At 52.9% G+C, this 19,748-nt stretch overlaps 1 protein-coding gene across 2 annotated transcripts in view; it reads left to right on the top strand.

The window, feature by feature from the left end:
• The window catches only part of BCR (breakpoint cluster region), a 128,471-nt gene that overhangs the window by 70,067 nt on the left and 38,656 nt on the right, over positions 1–19,748 (top strand). For both annotated transcript variants that reach the window (XM_008574506.1, XM_008574505.1), the window contains exons 3-8: positions 3,314–3,418; positions 4,018–4,203; positions 10,233–10,340; positions 13,877–13,937; positions 15,007–15,059; positions 17,363–17,503. In XM_008574506.1, the coding sequence (XP_008572728.1) occupies positions 3,314–3,418; positions 4,018–4,203; positions 10,233–10,340; positions 13,877–13,937; positions 15,007–15,059; positions 17,363–17,503 (654 nt within the window). The remainder of the gene's footprint in view (positions 1–3,313; positions 3,419–4,017; positions 4,204–10,232; positions 10,341–13,876; positions 13,938–15,006; positions 15,060–17,362; positions 17,504–19,748) is intronic.

Below are 19,748 nucleotides of genomic sequence, written 5' to 3'. Positions count from 1 at the left end.
CCCTGTCTGATGCCACCTGTGCCATTTGGGGCTCAATAGAAGATTCTCAGTCTAAGGAGAGGCACCTTCACCCAGCAGCTTCCCTCCGCCCAGCACATTCTCTGGGCCAGGTGTTGTCTTGAGCAGCCCCACCCTTTGGAACATGGGGAGCTGGACTCAGCAACATCTGCCCATGCGGTTTTTCCTCCCAGCCTTCCAAACCATGTGGGTGGAAGGAAACATGGCATTCCCACCCATGCGGTCACTGGCATTTCAAGCTGGACGAGGCTCTCTATCCTGGGCCCTGATGTCCCACCGGCCCCCTGGTGCTCACAGTAGCAAGATTGTTCTCAGCACAGGAGCAGGGCGGGGCTGGCATTTCAAGCTGGACGAGGCTCTCTATCCTGGGCCCTGATGTCCCACCGGCCCCCTGGTTCTCACAGTAGCAAGATTGTTCTCAGCACAGGAGCAGGGCGGGGAAGGGGGGTGGCTGCCTGCCATGCTGGAGGCACCTACTGTTCCTTTCCCCTCTTCCCTCACGTGGGGCAGGAGTGGTATCCAGACACGGTAGCAGGCACGTGCAGAGGCAGCTGAGGGCTCCTTCCCCGAGACCCCACCATTCTTGCTGGGCTTAAAGCGGTCGTCCTGGCCCTCCACCTTGCGCGTCTGTGTACTTGCTAGACTTGGGTAGCATTTCAGCACTTCACAGCAGGCTCAGCTGACAGTTTGGATTCTGGAGACCTACCTGTCTTGAGTTGAGGGTATTGAGACCCTGAAAGAGCCCTCAGAGCTTCAGAAAGAAGTGGCCAAAGTTAGGACTCAGACAGGTCTTCGAGACCCACTCACTGATTTGTTTATTAAGTGAATCTTAACTGAGCACTTGTGTGTTCCAAGCACTGTGCTGGGCACAGGAAGTTTCAAGTTTAGGCACAGTCGTGGCCTGGAGGCTCCCACCCGTGGAGCCACTGCCCAGCATTCCCTGCAGGGATCCGTGAGGTTGGGACCGGGGTGTTCTTTCCTTTCCCCAGAGTGGCCCTCAGCCCAGATCTTTTTATCCCCCCCACAAATACCCAATGTGATAGCATCAGCCCAAATCTTGATGGCTGACCCTACCCAAATATATATGCACACACATGCATTCTCACAGCTCATACGCACACTCACACACGTGTGCACACACAGTAGAAGATTCCCAGTGCAAAATGGCCCAGGAAGGCTTTTTAGGTGGTCCCAGCGGGCAAGTGAGAATCTGGTACAAGCCCCTGGGACTCAGGTGGGGCACAGGGATTAGGCTTCCCTCTCCCAGCTTATAGCAGGTGGCCAAGGCTCAGGGTAGGAAGACAGTTGCTCACTAGAACAGGCCTTGCTCTGCAGCTCTGTCCCCTGACGCCTAGCCCTGGGTTCTTTTGCTGGACCTGTAATCTGTACCATGAGTGCCTCCCTCCCACTGACCAAGAGAGTGGAAAGGGGCAGCAGGGTTGGGGGCAGAGAGGAGCCACACTGGGGTCCTGATTCCAGACTCTATAGAGACACCATGAGGCCTGGCTTCAGTCAGGTTCTTCCTCAAACCCAGCAGTTCTCATGTTCGGTGGTGATTGGCCCCCAGAGGATGCGTGGCAATGTCTGGAGACATTTGTGGGGGGAGAAGTTACTATTGACATATGGTGAGTAGAGGCCAGGCATGCTGCACAGCATCTTACAAAGCACAGGACAGCAGTCCCCAGCCCCCAACAGAGAATCCTACAGCCGCAGATGTCAGCAGTGCTGAGGGCAAGGAGCCTGCCCGGAATCAGTGATTTTCCCTGAGTGGTTTGGAAAAGTAAGCGATTCAGGGGGCCACTGCTCCACTTCCACACCCAAGGGCTGGGATGGTGGCATTGTCTCATGTTTGCCCATGGACTGGGAAACCAGGGGAGGAATGGGCAGGGCTATTACATGACCTACGTCACCTCCTGTGGACGCAGGGCCTCTCCCACACTGGCACCTCCCTGGGACTATAGGTGGGGCTGGCTGGCACAGGTGGGGCAGAGGGAGCGCAGCCTCAGCATGATGCAGAGGCAGTGCCATGGGCACAGCCTACTTCTGACACTGCCAGTGGCCAGCGAGCAAGAGGGGAGTGGCCAGGAAGTGAAGTTAAGCAACAGTTTTTATTGCCTTTGGCATCGTCATATGTATTGGTTTACTAGGGCCACCGTAACAAAGCACCACACACTGGGTGGCTTAGACAACAGGAGTTTATTTTCTCACGGTCTGGAGGCTAGAAGGCTGAGGTCAGCGTGTCTTCTCCCTGTGTCTTCATAAGGTTTTCCCTCTGTTTGAGTCTGTGTCCTAACTTCCTCTTATGAGAACACCAGTCATACTGCATTGGGGCCACCCTACTGACTTCCTTTTAACTCAATCATCACTTTAGGCCCTGTCTCCAAATACAGCGACATTCTGAGGTACTAGGGTCAGGGCTCCACCATATAAACTTGGGGGAGCTGGAGACAACTCAGCCCATCACATCATCATAACTAGGGTTAGAACGTGATCTCCCAGTGGAATGGGCTCTGTCCCCTACGTTGACATCCAATGACATGTGAGCTCTCTTTTGGAGGCAAAGGCAGCAGGGCTTTACCAGTCTTTGATGGGAAGGGGGGATGTTGATGGGAAAGGGGAGACTTTGTCATAGTCTGCCTGCCAGGGGGTCCTTACCAGCAAAGCCAGAGTCTAGGAAGCACCATTACTGGCCAGAGGGACGGGGTTCCCCTTGGGCGGGTGGGAGGGAGGGTGTGGGGAGGGAGGTGGTGCTGCCCAGCCCATCAGTCCAAGGGTCAGGGGGCAGTGGCAGTCAGAGAATCCAGGTGTGGCGTGCACAGGTGAGCTGTGGGGATTGGTGGGCCTGTGCTGTAGCAGGAGTCGGGGTGACCATGCAGTGGACTCCAACACCCACTGGGCTCAGCCTTTTCCTGGGCTACCCTTGGGCTCTGTCCGTGGTGCACCTGCCTCAGGTCAGAGCCTCGTTTTCCTTCCTTGACTGGGTCGGGGAAGCTGCTCTTTGGTCGCAGGCAGAAGGCGTGGAGTTGGCCTTGCCCAGCCCGCTCAGCACCAAACGTCCCATTTCCCATTGTGTCGAGATCAGGGCTAGCTCTCGGCTCTGCTGCGTGACGCTCTAGAACTCCCAGTGACAACGAGTGAATGGCTGAAGACGTGCCGAGGCTCTTGTGCCTCCCGTTTAATCCCATGTGGAGCCTCCTGGGGGTTTGTCCATGGGGGGCCAGCTGGCCTTCCTCTCTGAAGGGTCCGATACGCACATCCTCCCACCGGATCTCACGTCCATCTGTTTCTCCTGCAGAGTGAACTGGACTTGGAAAAGGGCTTGGAGATGAGAAAATGGGTCTTGTCTGGAATCCTGGCTAGTGAGGAGACTTACCTGAGCCACCTGGAGGCGCTGCTGCTGGTGAGGAGGGTGTGGGGAGCTGAGCAGGGGGCGGCGGGGGTACCGAGGGAGACCTTTCTGCTCACACATTGTCCCAGGTCAGCCATTGGCACCTGGGGGCAGCCCACCCTCTCTGGAGTCATTGGCACACCCATGGGAGGCTCAGAACATTCCACCTCTGTAGAAATCTGACTTCCCCAAGGAGGCAGTATACATGAACATAAGACTCAGTTGGCAAACCAACCTGGTTTTAAATTTTTATTTTTGATGGGATTTAAAAATAAAAGCTCAGGGGCCGGCCTGGTGGCGCACTGCTACAGTGCGCCGCTTGGGAGTGCAGTGGCGCTCCCGCCAAGGGTTAGGATCCCACATACAGACCGGTTCCCGCTCACTGGCTGAGCGAGGTGCGGGCCCAACACTGAGGGTTGCGATCCCATTGCCGGTCCCGGTCCAGTACGGGCGCGACACTGAGGGTTGCGATCCGTTGCTGGACACGAAAAAAGACAAAAAGGGAAAAAATAAATAAATAAATAAAAGCTCATGTCATGTGTCCACGATTTTCTGCAGTCATACCATGCCCCTGACAAACAGCAAGCCCTCCCACCTGTGCTTTCTTCCAGCCCATGAAGCCTTTGAAAGCCGCTGCCACCACCTCCCAGCCAGTGCTGACCAGTCAGCAGATCGAGACCATCTTCTTCAAAGTGCCTGAGCTCTACGAGATCCACAAGGAGTTCTACGACGGGCTCCTCCCCCGAGTGCAGCAGTGGAGCCACCAGCAGCGGGTGGGTGACCTCTTCCAGAAGCTGGTGAGTGACTTGGAGCAGGTGCATAACAGCCTCCTGGGACCTGGACATGCTGGGAGTTTGTGGGGCTGTGGGGGTGGCCGAGTCAGGGCCCCGCCTGTCCTGCGATGTGCAGGCGTATCAGCCAAGGAGATACCAAGGTGATAGTAGCCAGTGAGAGTCTGGAGAGTGTCTCAGCACCTGGTATGCGAAAGGGCAGGTTTTGAGAAGGGAGAGGCCAAGGGGAGTGTGCCCACTCCAGCTCGAGATCTGTGAGTGAGGCTTCCTTCCCTCTCCTTGATGCTGGTTACATCACTGTGTCCTTTCCATCTCCACTCAGATTTGCTCAAGGTTCCCAGTCTCTAGACTGGTCCAGCTGCCCCCTTGGAGGGCCCTGGAGATGAAAGCGATGCTGCTGCCCAGGTCTTGGACACTGGGCAGAGGAGACGAGGGGGTGGGGCTGGCATTGCCTGGAGGGGCAAGCACAGGCCAGAACAGAGCAGGGGTTTGTTATACTTTATTCCATGTTTGCAGTTATCTGAATGAAAGGCCTTTGAATCACGTGGAGAATTATTTTCTTTAGAGTCAGGTGGGGACGAGAGACATGGGTTTTTGTTTGTTTGGTTTTGGTGGCTAGCAGGTACAGGGATCAAACTCTGGACCTTGATGTTATTGGTACCACGTGCTTACCGGACAGCCAGGAGGGGAAACTTGGACAATAAAAATCAAGGTAGTAGGGCTGGCCCATGGCTCACTTGGGAGAGCGTGGTGCTGACAACACCAAGTCAAGGTTTAAGATCCCCTTTCTGGGCATTTTTTAAAAAAAAAAAAAAAATCAGTTTAGTGGAGAAATTGCCCTCAGGTACTGAAAGAGGGCCCTGGCAAAGAAATGGTAAAAATAGGACACGTGTGACCTTCAGCTCCCACAGACAGCTGTTTGCAGAAGCTGAAGGCGTGTTTAATGCTAGAGACTTTCACAGTTGCTCCTGTTACTGCAGCCTCAGCCACATCCATCTGGCTTGTCTTTTTTAGTGTCCTCACCTCTGTGTTTTCATGTGTATCTGTTCCCTGGTGAGGTTGAACACTTGGCATGTCCAAATACTCCAGCCATTCTCTCACAGGACATGCTTCTGCCCGCTGTATTCAGTTGTGGCAGCTGATGTGCTGTGAATGCTCATGTAACAGCCCATGGTATCTTGGCTTGTATTGGTGGCAGATACTGTCACTGGTCTAGTGTTTCCCACTGTTATTTTGTATTGTCCAAAAATTTAACTTTCCAACTACCCAAAGTTGTTGAACTTTTAGATAATACCCTCAGTCCTTAGTAAATATCCTCTACATTTGGAGTAAATATTCTGTTTTGTTTTCAGCTACGGTTTTTGCGGCTTTTTATGTGTTGAGTTTTTTTCTTTCTCTTAATCTGTATGAATTGCTGCATTGGTTTCCCATATGACTTTGTAGTTGCCTCCAAAGTATTCATTACAAAATGCTTCCTTTCCTGCTGCTTGTTGATATCTGTTTTCTCATATAGTAAACATCTATTTCTGGGAAAAAAGAGAGAGAGAGAGAGAGACTTTCCACGGTGACACCTGTGCCTTACAGGAATCAGGACTCATCCTTGTGGGCAGACTGCAGAAATGCAGGAGGGGGTAGGACCTCCACGCAAGCGTGGGCACCAAGGGACAGCTTAAGCAGAGAGGAGGTGTGGTTCCCATGCAGCTGGGCTCAGCTCTGATGGGGGCAGAAGGTGCATCCTCAGGGGGTGCAGCATCTCACCTGAGCTGAGGCAGCCCCGTAAGGCAGGTAGTGGCTTCACTTCTGTACAGTGAGGAGGCTGAGAATGGATAGGTCACTTGCCTGGACTTTGACCATTGGTTTGTCTTTCTCCAGAAAGGGTACATTTCCCCTGCTTTTGGGAGCCATAAAACTGAAGGACAAGTGGTGCTGGATGGCAGAATAAGGGTTTCTAAAAAGTCTCAATCAGCCAAAACTGACCAAGAATCTGTTTGGCCAGGGTGGCTGTAGGATCTCCGTTCAGATCTCCTATCTCAAAATGGGAGAGGCCCACCAGGAAGGCAGGTCAGGGGACCTCTCTGGTTCTTCGCTGACCCCGGGGGCCATGGGGAGCCAAGAATGCTGCTATACAAAGTCACCGAGATCAGCAAAATCTAGTGTTCAACTGAAGGGGGCGATAGGCCAGTCATTCCTGACATTGGCCAGGCCACACCCAGGACAGTCAGTGCACACTTCACTGAGACAAGAGTAGGAAGAACTTGTCCAGAAGGAAGCAACAGTGAAGGGACCTGGGGATGAAGTTGTAAACTCCAAGGCAGGGTCTGCCAGGTTGCTTTTAGTCAGAACCTGTGATGTTCTGTGATATAGGAAAAGACCCCTTTGCGGGTCTAAAGTGGGGAGCCAGGAGGAGATTGCAGGAGGCGGGTCTGCATATAACATTGTGGCAACTATCAGATCTGCCCAGCAAATAGGCTACCCAGCAAATAGGCCCCTGTCCTGGGAGAATCACTAGAAGGCAGGCACCAGGCAGACCTGTGTGGCTGGGGTTCCATCTCTGAGGACCCCAATCCTGATTCCAGGATTGCCTGGGCCTCCTGTGCATATCCTCTTTCTCCAGAGCATTCTCCTTCCCATGGGAAGCAAGTCCTCCAGGGCTAGGAATGGCCTAAGGCTGGGCCCCTCTAAGTGTGAAGAGCACAAGGTTCCTTAAAAGCCCAGTCCCTGGGCTGGCCCGGTGGCGCACTGGAGAGTGCACCGCTTGGGAGCGCGGTGGCGCTCCCGCCGAGGGTTCGGATCCCATGTGGAGACCGGTTCCCGCTCACTGGCTGAGCGCGGTGTGGGCGCAACACCGAGGGTTGCAATCCCGTTGCCGGTCAGTAAAAAAAAAGACAAAAAGGGGAAAACGGTTCCCGCTCACTGGCTGAGCGCGGTGTGGGCGCAACACCGAGGGTTGCGATTCCGTTGCCGGTCAGTACAAAAAGGGGAAAAAAAAAAAAAAGCCCAGTCCCAAGCCCCGGCCCTCCTGGGCCACAGACACATTAGACTCCAGGCCAGAGCTAAGGCATGAGGAGCAGAGGAGACACTTGTTCAAATTCTTGCCTCCTGGGGCTCTTTTCCCCATGGCTGTATTTTGATGCAGGTGTTCCCCATCTTGGAAGCGCCTCATTTCTCCCTGTGGACTGACAGCCTGCAGCCCCCTGAGAAACAGAGAATCATGTTGGAAAAAAATAACCACAACCAGCACTCCCCTGAATAACATTCTGAAATCACTCAGAAACTTTTTAAAAACATTAATAGTCTGATGAACGCTGGAGCTGAAGTTTGGAAAGTTCCCTCTGGTTTCCCTGGTGTCCTTGAGCTATCTTCGTTCATCAAATGCTGCAGCAGGAATGCTGGGGAGAGAGGCTGGGGCTGCAGTGAAAAGTCATTCCCCAGTAAACATGTGCCTCAAAAGTATTCACATGTGTTCAACTGGACTGAGTGCTGGGGACTCCCCAAGGACAGGTGGACTCAGTGCCTGCCCTCATCCCTTTCAGACCAACTCAGCAGGCTTGGCCGGCATCGCCCCCTCAGCCTCTTAGGGCCTGGGAGTCTTAGGACCAAATGAGCTTGCGATGTCCTGCCCCAGCATCAGTGACCCTTCCCAAGCCCAGGGACTCATGAGCAGCATCAGATGGCTGAGAGCCCGACCCAAACCCTGCCTTTCCCGCCCCTTCCTGTAGGGCCACATGGGCTAACATCCACCACTTAGGCTTTTGTTTCTGCCTGAAATTTATGAATTCATTTTTTTGTTGTTGTTTTTCTAATCATTTCAAAACTATAAGAGTTGCAAGAATAGTACAAAGAACTCTCATGTAACTTTAACCCAGATGCACTGATTGTAAAATTTTGCCACATTTGCTTTATTTCTTTTCTTTCTCTTTTATACATGCACACACGCCCATACACACACACACATTTTTTTCTCCTTAGGAAATTTCACATTGTGTGATACTATTTAATATGCAGTCCACATGCAAATTCCTCCCAAGTTAGCCATCATGTTCTTTACAGCCGTTTTTGTTCTCTGATTCAGGATCCAACCCAAGGTCACATTACATGCATGGTTGTCACATCTCTTTAGTCTCCTCCAATCCATGCCAGTTCCTTGGATTTTGCTTGTATTCTGTGACCTTGACATTTTTTGAAGGGGACAAGCCCATTCAGGTTTCTCTGTTTCCTCAGGAATAGATTCAGGTTCTACATTTCTGGCAATACCACAGCAGTGAGGCCGTGTCCTCAGTGCATCGTTATCAGGAGATGCAGGATCTCCGTTTGTGCTGTTAGTGTAGCTCGGTTTCTCATTAGCTGAAATTGTGGAAATGAATTGGTTGGAGTTTCTCATGAGGCACCCAGAGGATGTGAGCTCCTTGGGCAGGAGGGAGGAGGAGGAGATAATGAGAGGATCCTCCTCCCCAAACCTCTGGGCTCTGTTCAACCGTCACGTCTTCCAAGAGGCTGTTCTGATCCAGACCACATCTTCTAAAGCAGCCCCATCACTCTTGATTCCTGCCCTGCTTGTAACCATCTGCCGTTTCATTGTGTGTGTGTGTGTTCCCTTATTTATTTATCATGTGTTCTTCTGTTAGAACACCTGCTGTAGAGGCCAGCGCTGTGTCTGGATTATTCATGGCTGTGGGGACAGGGTCTAAAGCAGGATTTTAGTTTTGGTGGAAGACACTCAGGGACTGGCGGAGGAGGGAAGAAGGAGCAAGCTCTGAGACTCCTCATTGCACTGATGAGGGCAAACCTTCAGTTTGAGGACGCAGTGACTTATCAGAGGTGGTCAGTGAGGCAGAGGCCGAGCAGGGTGTCCTCTGGCTGGTGCTCTTTCTTCGTACCCCCCAAGGCCCTTCATGCAGCCCCCACAGGGAGTGGGGCTAGAAGACCACAAAGTACCAAAGGTGCATGGTTTAGCCAGCATCTGGGATGTAGAAATATAAAATTCAATATAAATGCAAATGCATATGGAAATAAAATTCAGGTTCAACACAGAACAAATACCAGCAGCAGTGAATGCCTCAGGCTTCTGGCTCCCAGGCGGCTGTGGTGGGAGGCTCTGGCTCCAGCCCTGACCCTGGCCAGAGGGTCTCCTGGGTCTGTCCTTATCCTCCCCAGGCTTGGGTTTGCTAGTCTCAGGTGAGGACTGGTTTCCTCCTCACTGCCTGTAAAGATGATGTGGGGCCCAAAGATGGTGGTGGCTGCCCACACACCCCCACATGGAAGGTGTCATTCAATTGTATGTCTGCACAGGAGGTTAAGTGAGGAGACCCTCTATTAATGCCTTTGGTTTAATAAGGGAGGGGCAAATCTCTCCTTATAGCTGGTAGGTCTCCCACCTACCAGGTGTGCAGTGTAACACCTGGGCAGCCAGAGCCCCTCTTTCCCACAGGCAGCCAGACTGTGTGTTCCTTGTGTGTCTGAAGGGATTGGATATGAGTGGAGTGCTATAGCCACCGTAGGCTCAGGGGCTGACCTCCATGACCAGGGTGGTCTCCTGCAGCCAGAACGAGAAGGTGTCGCTGAGCTCCACCTGTGTAAAGACGCTTGTCTGGATTCACTGACAACCTTGAACTTTGTGGCACCATTTAAACAAGTGGGGTGGGAGGAATAAGCAGCTCTGGAAGGAAGCCATTACCTGCCTGGGGCCGTGAGTCACTTCTCAACCTGTCATTTGGGGAAAGGGAGGTGTGCTCCTTGTGTGGGGAGGGGAAGCAGGTGGGAGTCACGATATAGAAGGGTTGAGGTTTCTGCAGCCTGGGTACTGTCTGCTCTACCTGGGGCCTGTCATTTGGGGAAAGGGAGGTGTGCTCCTTGTGTGGGGAGGGGAAGCAGGTGGGAGTCATGATATAGAAGGGTTGAGGTTTCTGCAGCCTGGGTACTGTCTGCTCTACCTGGGTTTTCTCCAGAGCTCTGCACAGGAGCCCATTCCTCAGAAAGATGGGGAGCAACAGCACCTGTCCTGCACCTGTCCCACATTCTCTTCCTTCCTCCTGCAGGCCAGCCAGCTGGGTGTGTACCGAGCCTTTGTGGACAACTACGGAGTTGCCATGGAAATGGCCGAGAAGTGCTGTCAGGCCAATGCTCAGTTTGCAGAAATCTCTGAGGTAAAGCTGTTCAGACAGGTGCATCACTGACTCCCACTCGCACCTTTCCACCTCCTGCGATGGGCTGTGGGCTGCTCGTTGGTAGAACCTGACCCAGGAGAGCAAAGTGTACTGAATCGAAGTCAGGTGGTGAAGCCCAGCTCTGCTTCCAGACTCTGCTGCGCTTGCTCTGTCAGCCCCGTGCCAAGGATGCTGTTGTGACCAGACAGAAGGAGCAGCCCTGGGAGCATCCTGCCTCTCCCAGGGCCAAGCTCTCTTGCACTGTCTGCAGTGAGGAGTGTCCATAGTCCTGCCCATTAACAGTGCTCAGGATACAGCCTCAATGACCTCTCAGCATAGGAGTCCTGAGGCTGACCTTGCACTTTATTGCTGGAAACTAGGCGGGAGACGTCCTGCTGTTTTCCTTTTGTAGTCTGCCAGTGACCGTGTGAGCTGGGAATGTTGAAGAGCTAGCACAAGGGAGCAACAGCTTGTGTCACCTGAACTCTGTAGACCCACGTGGCGAGCAAAGCTGTGGGGTGGAGCTGTATTGCCCCAGGTCTGAGGGTTACTGGCTCCCAGCCCAGGAGGACTGAAACCTCCAAGCGTGGAGTGTTAGCACAAGAGGCCAGAGAGCCCCTCTGATACAGACAAGATGAATGGACCATCCAGGGGGCTCATGGTCACTCCAGGACCAAACCCAGCAGCACTCCTTGGTCTCCATTCCTCCAAACAGGGGATCTCCCTGCTATTCCCCATCTTATCTGCCCAAAGGCAGTTGTGTGGCATTTTCCTCTTTTGGAGCCTGTAGTCGCTCTGACCTTTTGATGACTCTGACTCCCCATAGCTCTGACTTCTGACTTGCCTTTTCCCCACCAAAGGAGGTTTCTGGGTGGAAAGAACTCCCTTAGAAAAATAAATGGAAACCAGAAATGTGGAGCAAGTCCTCTGTCTCTCTTGCTAGGAGACAGCCTTTGACTGTCACATCTGGGTTTTGTTCTGGAGGCTTTATGCCATTTTATCCTTTATCATAGGGGGCGAGGCATTGTGGGCCCCAGCTCTGAGCATCTCCATGGTGATAGCATGGGCCGTGATGTTACTCCAGAGCCCATGAGGCACCCCGCTCCCTGCCTGGTGCTGCTGGTAACAGGATCTGCATGCATCCAGGGCTCCAGGCTTCCCTCCCCACCTTCCGTATTTCCCCTAGAACATTCAATCTGTTCTTCTCTTTCCCTTTTTTATTAAATCAGCAACGCCCCACACCCCTAACAGCTGGAATGTTGGCACAGAATTCCAAGTGATCTTGGGCCGGCCCGGTGGTGCACTGCTACAGTGCGCCACTTGGGAGTGCAGCGGCACTCCCGCCGAGGGTTCGGATCCCACATACAGACCGGCTGCTCGCTGGCTGAGCGAGGTGCAGGCGCAACACCGAGGGTTGCGATCCCGTTGCCGGTCCCGGTCTGGTGCGGGCGCGACACTGAGGGTTGCGATCCGTTGCTGGTCACGAAAAAAAAAAAAGACAAAAAATAAATAAATAAAAATTTAAAAAAAATAAAAAAGATTACGTAAAGATAAAAGGCTGAACTGACCAGAATTACATATGCAGCAAATAGAAAAGATCCTCAAAAGAAATAAAAAAGCAATCTAAATAGTATGAGATTTCAATAACCCACATACAATAATAAATTTTTTTTTTTTTTTTTATCCTTTTTGTCTTTTTTCGTGACCGGCAACGGATTGCAACCCTCGGTGTTGCGCCCGCACCTCGCTCAGCCAGCGAGCGGCCGGTCTGTATGTGGGATCTGAACCCTCAGCGGGAGCGCCGCTGCAGCACACTGTAGCAGTGCGCCACCGGGCCAGCCCCAAGAGAGAGAGAGACCTCATCCTTTAAGAGCAGGCTACAGTGAATTGGCCAAGTTCAAGTTCACCTGGACAGGGGAGGGTGGAAACAGTGATGGGACGCCACTTGGAGAATCATGTGGTCCCACAGATAGCACATGGGTGGGAATCTGAGCCAGTGCTGGGATGCAGGGAGTGGGGTGGCTGCCCCGGAAGCCAGCCCTCTATGAAGCTTGTGGCACTTTAACACTGGGGAGACCTCCACACTTGCTCTCCATCCATGTTTCAAAAAAGACCCAGAGAAATGGAAGCCACCCAAAGTCAGCAAAATCGAGCCAGGGAAGAGGAAGCAGCAGTCTGTGTGGAGGTGGGGGGCTGTGTTTTGGGGGGCCAGTGTTCGGGCATGGGGCTTGAGGATCACCCTCAAAGACAGGAAGGGTGGAATAGTGGACCTTCATCTTCTCCTGGGACCAGTCCTGAGACATGTGCGGGGCAGTATCTTGTTAGACCCACGTTGCGCAGGCTGGGTTCTGTGGACCACTAGCTTCCCAGATGATAAATGATGAAGTTACGTGAAAGGGGCTTCCAGAGTCAAGTAAGTTTGGGAAATGTGGGTAAAACCAAACTCATAAGTGTCCTCAAGGCAGGACTGGAGTGCATGTTCAGGGACATGTGGAACATGGGCACCTTGCAGGCTGGCGAGAGCATAGCACTTGGGCTTTGCAGTCTCTGTTGAGCTCCCGCACTCCCTCGAAACTGCTGAGTCAGGTGTATGAAGGAACAGTCACCGCGAGGGAAGTTAAACTCACAGGAAAGGTACTGAAGTGCGTGGCGAGGTTCAGCCCCAAAGAGCTGGCAAACACTGTCTCTTGGTCTTAAGAGGTTTCCTGCAGCACAAGAGGTTGAGAGATCGATCATGGAGCCCCTTCGCCTCTCAGCTATTTATGCTTTGTTCAGAAGCCTAGTACTAGCTGCTTCCTAAAGGCAAATGGAGGTCTTTCATCATCGTTTCTCTTTGTACCTTGGATCAAATCAGTAATGGCTTCTACACAGCTGTGTTGAAACATGACCTATCCACTAAAAAGCCCTGCTGTCACCCTGGGAATCTTAGTGCTTCATTTTTTAGCAAGTACATTTCCAAGTCAGAACAGTGTGGGTGCAGATGGCATCTGGTGTCGGTCTTGGTGGCAGCCCACCCTGGCTGTCTCCAAAGGTAAGGGCTCTTCTGAACCACCAGCCCCTGTGGACTGTCAGATTGCTCCAAAAAAGCAGTGATGTGCATTCAGAAATGCCTCCATTTGTAGGATTCTCTGTGTCACAGGCTCTTAACCAGGGGCAATGCCTGGAGACGTTTTTGGTTATCATACTGGAGGAGGTTGGAGGTGCTGCTGCACCTATAGGCGCAGGGCAGGAGTGCTGCTCAGCATCCTACAGTAAACAGGACAAGGGGCTTGGAACAGAGTTTTCAGTGCAAAATGTCCATAGTGCCAAGGTCAAGAAACCCTGTCCTAAGTGAACTGCTGCATCCAGGGCTTCCTGCTTACTCAGCTTGCCTGTGGGTCCCTACTCACCCTGTGATTTCACTCAGCAGCTCAGAATACATCAGGGTTCTTTGAGAGCAGCTGAGCTTTCTGCTAAAGGTTCCTGACTGTGGAACTTTCTGCCACATCAAAGCCACTTCAGTCGTCCCATGTGAACGTGTGCTTTTCTATCCACAGAACCTGAGAGCCAGAAGCAACAAGGACTCCAAGGATCCAACGACCAAGAATTCTTTGGAAAGTGAGTTCTATGTGCTGAGGTGTCTTTGTGCCCTTGTGGGGGTGGCCACTGCCAGCAGAGGGGGCGTTGCTGGAAAAGCAGACCCAGTGTCCAGTTGGGTCACCCCCTGGTGCCTTCCCTGTTCTGGGCTTCAAAGAGTGAGAGTAGGGACAAGGGAAGGGCGGTTCTGGGTGTGCTGGGGCAGGAAGGAAACAGTCAGGACCAGTTGGCCACCAAAAGTAGCAGCCAGGCACTGGCTGGGCATTTAAAATATCATCATGTTGTCCTCAGTGGCCCTGTAGGGGGATTATTATTTTCCCCTCTTTCAGATGACAAAATGGGTGTAGAACATAAAGTAACCTGTGTAGAGTACAGGTGCTAAGTGGCCAGGCAGGGGTTGAATCCAGAGCTGTCAGGCTCCCAAGAGGGCATGTTTAACCTTCTCACTCTGATCAAAAAGTGATATCAGTAATGACAAGTCACTTCTTACTTTTGATTGTTAGGATTGTGTGAATAGTCACATTCACAGAGAACAGCAGACGTGGCTGCAGTCCCCAGAGCTTCCCCATGTTCTGAGCCTCGGTTTCCCAATCTGTAAAATGGGGATAGCAATGCTTGCCCATGCTGTTTGTCAGAGTCATGTGAGGAAATGTGCCTGACATGATGGAAGGTTTCCAGCCCAGAATACCTGTCAAACCGAGAGCTGTGTCACCATGGATTGGTTCCTGTCCTCAGAATCAGGCCTCCACGATGTCCAGGGATCAGCATTGAGAGCAGTATGCTGGTCTGCTGCCAGGGTACTGTCTGGGCTGGAGAGCAGGTCTCCGCACAGGGTTGGGGCCCTTGCCTGCCATCCTCACTGGGGTGCTGGCTGGCTCCCTGACCCCATGCAGGCTCGGGTCTGACCAGGAGCTCTAAACTCTGCATTTAATGTTCTGGACTTGAAGTTCACAGCTTCTGGGCAAGTGGACTGTTGACCCTTGTCACTTTGCAGAGGGGAGGTGGGGCTTGTGGAGGTTTGAGCTGTCCTTGGCCCTCATGGCGCTTTCCCTGTGTGTGGCCATCTTTCACCCTGCCTGTCTCTTCACAGCCCTGCTCTACAAGCCTGTTGACCGGGTGACAAGAAGCACACTGGTCCTTCATGTAAGTCACGGTGCCCCACGACATCCCTAGGACATGGCGTCTACGTCCCTCAGGCCTAGCCAGGGCCTTCTCACCTGGGGTCCTTGGCATCTCCTTTCCTAGAGCTGACACTGATGTGTGTCTCTTTTGCCCCTACACCCACCCCACACCCTTTCTCTGTCACACAACTTTACTGAGGATGCAGAAATGAGGCGCTTCTGTCTAGGACCTCAGCGTGGCATGCAGGGGGAATGTCAGCAAGCTTTCTAGGTGTCCCCAGCTGTTCCAGTTGGGACAGGTGCAGGCATGGCTGAGCACCAGGGAGGAAGCCTCCTGTCCCACGAGGACAGGGGCTTGTAGATGGGGAGCTTCACGGTGGCTGCAAGGTGTGAGCCATGCTCCAAGGTGCCCAGGGTAGAAGTTCAGATGGTAGGTCAGACCACCGCCTCCCCGCCTGGTGGGGGGAAGCAGCAGGGAAACATGCCTCAGTGGGGAGTCACTGAAGGGGTCTTGTTAATACTGAGAAACAAAACTAGCCCCTGGTCCTACTGCCCAGGAGACCTTATTAATATATATTTACGGGCCGGCCCCATGGCGCACTCGGGAGAGTGCGGCACTAGGAGCACAGCGACGCTCCTGCCACGGGTTCGGATCCTATATAGGACTGGCTGGTGCGCTCACTGGCTGAGCGCAGTGCGGGAGACAGCACACCAAGGGCTGTGATCCCCTTACCGGTCACGAAAAAGACAAAAATATATATATATATATATATATCACGAAAAAGACAAAAATATATATATATATATATATATCACGAAAAAGACAAAAATATATATATATATATATATAAGTGCGGCACTAGGAGCACAGCGACGCTCCTGCCACGGGTTCGGATCCTATATAGGACTGGCTGGTGCGCTCACTGGCTGAGCGCAGTGCGGGAGACAGCACACCAAGGGTTGTGATCCCCTTACCGGTCACGAAAAAGACAAAAATATATATATATATAAATATATATATATATTTACAACAAGTTGTACATGCATATTTTTAAAAATTTACAACCAATCCACACAAGTCTGTGAGGCTTCCGTTTTCTTTCCCACTGCCTCCCCACAAAAGAGCCCACCACCAGAAGGATATATTGTGCACTTGCCAACACAGGCGAGCATATTTTTTAATTATGCAGAAGGTGTCACACTGTATGTATGTATTCCACACTTTTGCTTTTTTTCATTTAATAATATCGTGGAGATTATCCCATGTCAGCCCACATAGCTCTGCCTCATTCTTTTTTCAGCTGCATAGTATTCCATCAAGTGGATGTTTTGTCGTTTCTTTTTCTTTTTGTTTTCTTTTGTTTTGACGGCTGGCTGGCATGGGGATGAACCCTTGACCTTGGTATTATCAGCACCATCCTCTAACCAGGCAAGCTAACTGCCCGGTCCTGTTTCTTCATTTCTTACCATGGTCTAATTAAGAGTTTTTGGACGGGGGGAAATGAGAAGAGATTCTGGAGGGGCGGCCCGTGGGACTCATGGAGACCCTTCTGTCTGCCCCCAGCTGTGATGTGCAAAGGCAGCATTGGGGCAAGAGAAGCCAGGGCTGCCGGGAGTGGGGGCTGGTCTGTCGCCACCAACCCATGTGCCTGCCCCATGCTTGCTCACTTCTCCAGCTTCTCTTTGCAGATAGGATTTGGGATCTAAGGGGATTTTGTTTCTCGGAAACAGGGAGCCGTTGACCTTGAACATGAGTGACTTGCTTTCCTAGTGGAGAAGGAGTCAGTATTCCCGTCTGGATTCAGAAGAGGCTTATCTCTTATCTAAAGGAGGAGGAGCCAGGAGGCCCAGGGCTGTCTCCTGACCTTGTACAGACAGCGGTTTTGCACTGGGACTGATTCTTTGTCTTAGGGGACATGTAGCAATGGCCAGAAACATTTTTGGTTGTCACAGCTGGCTGAGGGGGTGGTCCTGGCATCCAGAGGTGCTAAATGTCCTACAATGTGCAGGACAGCACCTCCCCCAACAAAGAATTATCCTGCCCCAAATGTCAACAGTGCTGAGGTTGAGAAACCCTGCCCTAGACCCCTGTAGCAGGAGCCCCTCTTGGCAGTGTGCAAATGGCATGGGTTTCTGGGAGCACCATTTAGGACCAACTTCTAGGATGGTACTCACACAGTGCTGTCCACAAAGCCCAGTCCCCGAGCCTAGGTAGGTCTGTCGTGAGAGGTGTAGGTGACACTTGTGGGTAACAAACAGTGTGTGTGTGCAGGTTGCACAGACAGCCGCTCTCTGTCTCACTCGGGCCTTTCCACCCTGGGACAGGACTTGCTGAAGCACACTCCCCCCAACCACCCTGACCACTCCCTGCTTCAGGACGCCCTCCGCATCTCACAGAACTTCCTGTCCAGCATCAATGAGGAGATCACACCCCGCCGGCAGTCCATGACAGTGAAGAAGGGAGAGGTGAGCGTGGCCAGGGTGGGCTGGGTTGGCCCCACCAGCAGTCCATAATGGTGAAGAAGGGAGAGGTGGGTGTGGCCAGGGTGGGCTGGGTTGGCCCTGCCTGCCTGAGCCGGGGATCGCAAGGCACCCTCACTCTGAGATCCAGAGCCCCCCTCTGGTCTTCAGCAGACTGTCCCTGCATAGCTCGGCCTAATACAGGAAGTGAGTTGCCTTTTGGGATCAGTGACTTTGGCAGGGTAAAACCCAGACCTGCTAGCGAGGCATAGGGTTGAAGTCTCAGGAATGACCCACATACCCCCACGCCCCCCAGACAGCATCCATCCTGTGCCTCACTCGGCCACCTCCTTTTTTTCCATCATGGTGGATTATGTCCAGGGCATCCCAGTTTTTCTCCACACCCTTGCCAGCCTGGAGTTCCCAGCCGAAGAGACTGGTAAGAAGGGGGCAGCATTTTGTCTTACTGGAATCCACCTATTTTCTCCTGAGTACTCTTTCATTAAACCACAGTTAACCCTGGATTGAAAGATTTGAGGGCCGAGCCTGTGGCGCACTTGGGAGAGGGCGCCGCTGGGAGTGCATTAGCGCTCCCACCGCGGGTTCGGATCCTATATGGGGATGACCAGTCCGCTTACTGGCTGAGCGCGGTGCGGCCGGTCTCAAAAAGGACAAAAAAAAAAAAAGATTTGAAAGGGGGGTCCACGGTTTGTACTTGAGACATGGGAAAGGCTGAAGAAAATTCTCCCTCTCCCTCCCTCACTGGCAGACACTTGCAGTCATTCTCTTCTTACATGTCATCGAGAAGCATGCAGTGGCCTGCACCCCTGGCACATCCTGGGAGGGCTCCAGCGAGCTGCTAGGCAGGTGCCTTCCCAGCTGAGCAGTACCTAGTGAGGACAGCCAAAGCGCACAAGCTGGGAGTTGGTGTCCAGTGTGGGCATCCTGTGTCGAAGTGGTGCTAAGGCAAGGGGAGCTGACCCGTGGCCTCTGGGGTCTCAGGCAGAGACAGGTCACAGGCTGGGCATGGACCTGACTGTGGTTGCCTCTGAGAACCACTTTCTCCCCTTCCTTCTGGCTTATATATCAGGTGCTCAGCCTGAGTGCCGGGGGCCCCCAGGGCCGCCCTGCCCAGCACACAGGTTTCTTTTCTTCCTTCTATCCTGGAATGACAGACAGGCCCCTCTCAGCCCTGGCCTCTGTACACCTCTTTGGGAAGTGGTACCCTGAGTGCCCAGAGTCTAACTAGGTATGACCCTGAGCGAGGGGCTCTGTCAAGTTTCTTCTGGTGGGCCTGGCCCAGGAAGGGCCATGGAGGTGGAGGGAGCTGTCCCCTGCGCTCCACTCTCCAGGCTCATCCAGGCTGTGGAGCCAGGCAGACGCAGCATCCGATCCCAGCACCTTGAGGACTAACCTGCTGGGCAGCCTGGAGCTTGCTGCTTCTCTTCCTTGGGCCCATTCCTCATCTTTAGAGCAGGGTGGGAACACAGCCCCACCTCATCGGGTAGGTACCTGGGCATTTGAAGGGACCCGATTTATGGAAAGAACCCCACATGGCGGTAGTCCTGGCTGTCTGTGTCAGCTTCTCAGCAGTCTCTGAGCTCACTGAAGGCAGAAGTGCATCCCTTGCACCTCCCGGAGGAAGGCATTAGGCAGGGCAGGGGCTCCCCACATTTTTATCAAATGTCCAGAACCCGGGGGTGGTGAGGATCAGATCTTGTTTCCTGGAGCAACAACTAGGCCCTGATTCTTTCTCCTTGCTGAGGGCCACCGAAGGAGAGCAAAGTCGGTGGCCTCCGTGTGGGCAATCGTCACAGATCTAGCTGGATGTCAGATCTGCTTTTACTAAGACTCCGTGCATCCGTTGCGTTCCTGCCGGGCTCGCTCTTCCCTCCTGGGATGCCTGCTCTTTCTCCTCTGCCACCTCCTCTTTCATGAAAGCTCTGCCCTCCTGGGAAGCCAGTGTGGGAGTCCTTTTTTCCCTTGGCCTTTCATGTGGCGCTGAGTCTGTTCCTGGCATCTCCAGCTGCCACGTAGGATCTTTGGAGAGAAAAGCCTTCTTACTGTTTGAGTCATTGGAATCAGCTGCTGTAGGGGATTGAGGACAATCAGACATTGCCTGGGAGTTGGTGGCCAGGCTCTCATTCTTACATTTGTCCTTACGAGCCTCCTGTGCTGACCTACAGCCAGGGTCTTGGGGTGACCGCTCCAGGTGACCTCGTGCACTTCATGAGGACAGGGGCCTTTACCT

The sequence above is a fragment of the Galeopterus variegatus genome, unplaced genomic scaffold (genome assembly GCF_000696425.1).
Source record: "Galeopterus variegatus unplaced genomic scaffold, G_variegatus-3.0.2 Scaffold1054, whole genome shotgun sequence".
Classification (NCBI taxonomy): domain Eukaryota; kingdom Metazoa; phylum Chordata; class Mammalia; order Dermoptera; family Cynocephalidae; genus Galeopterus; species Galeopterus variegatus.
This window is presented reverse-complemented; position numbering and strand designations above follow the sequence as displayed.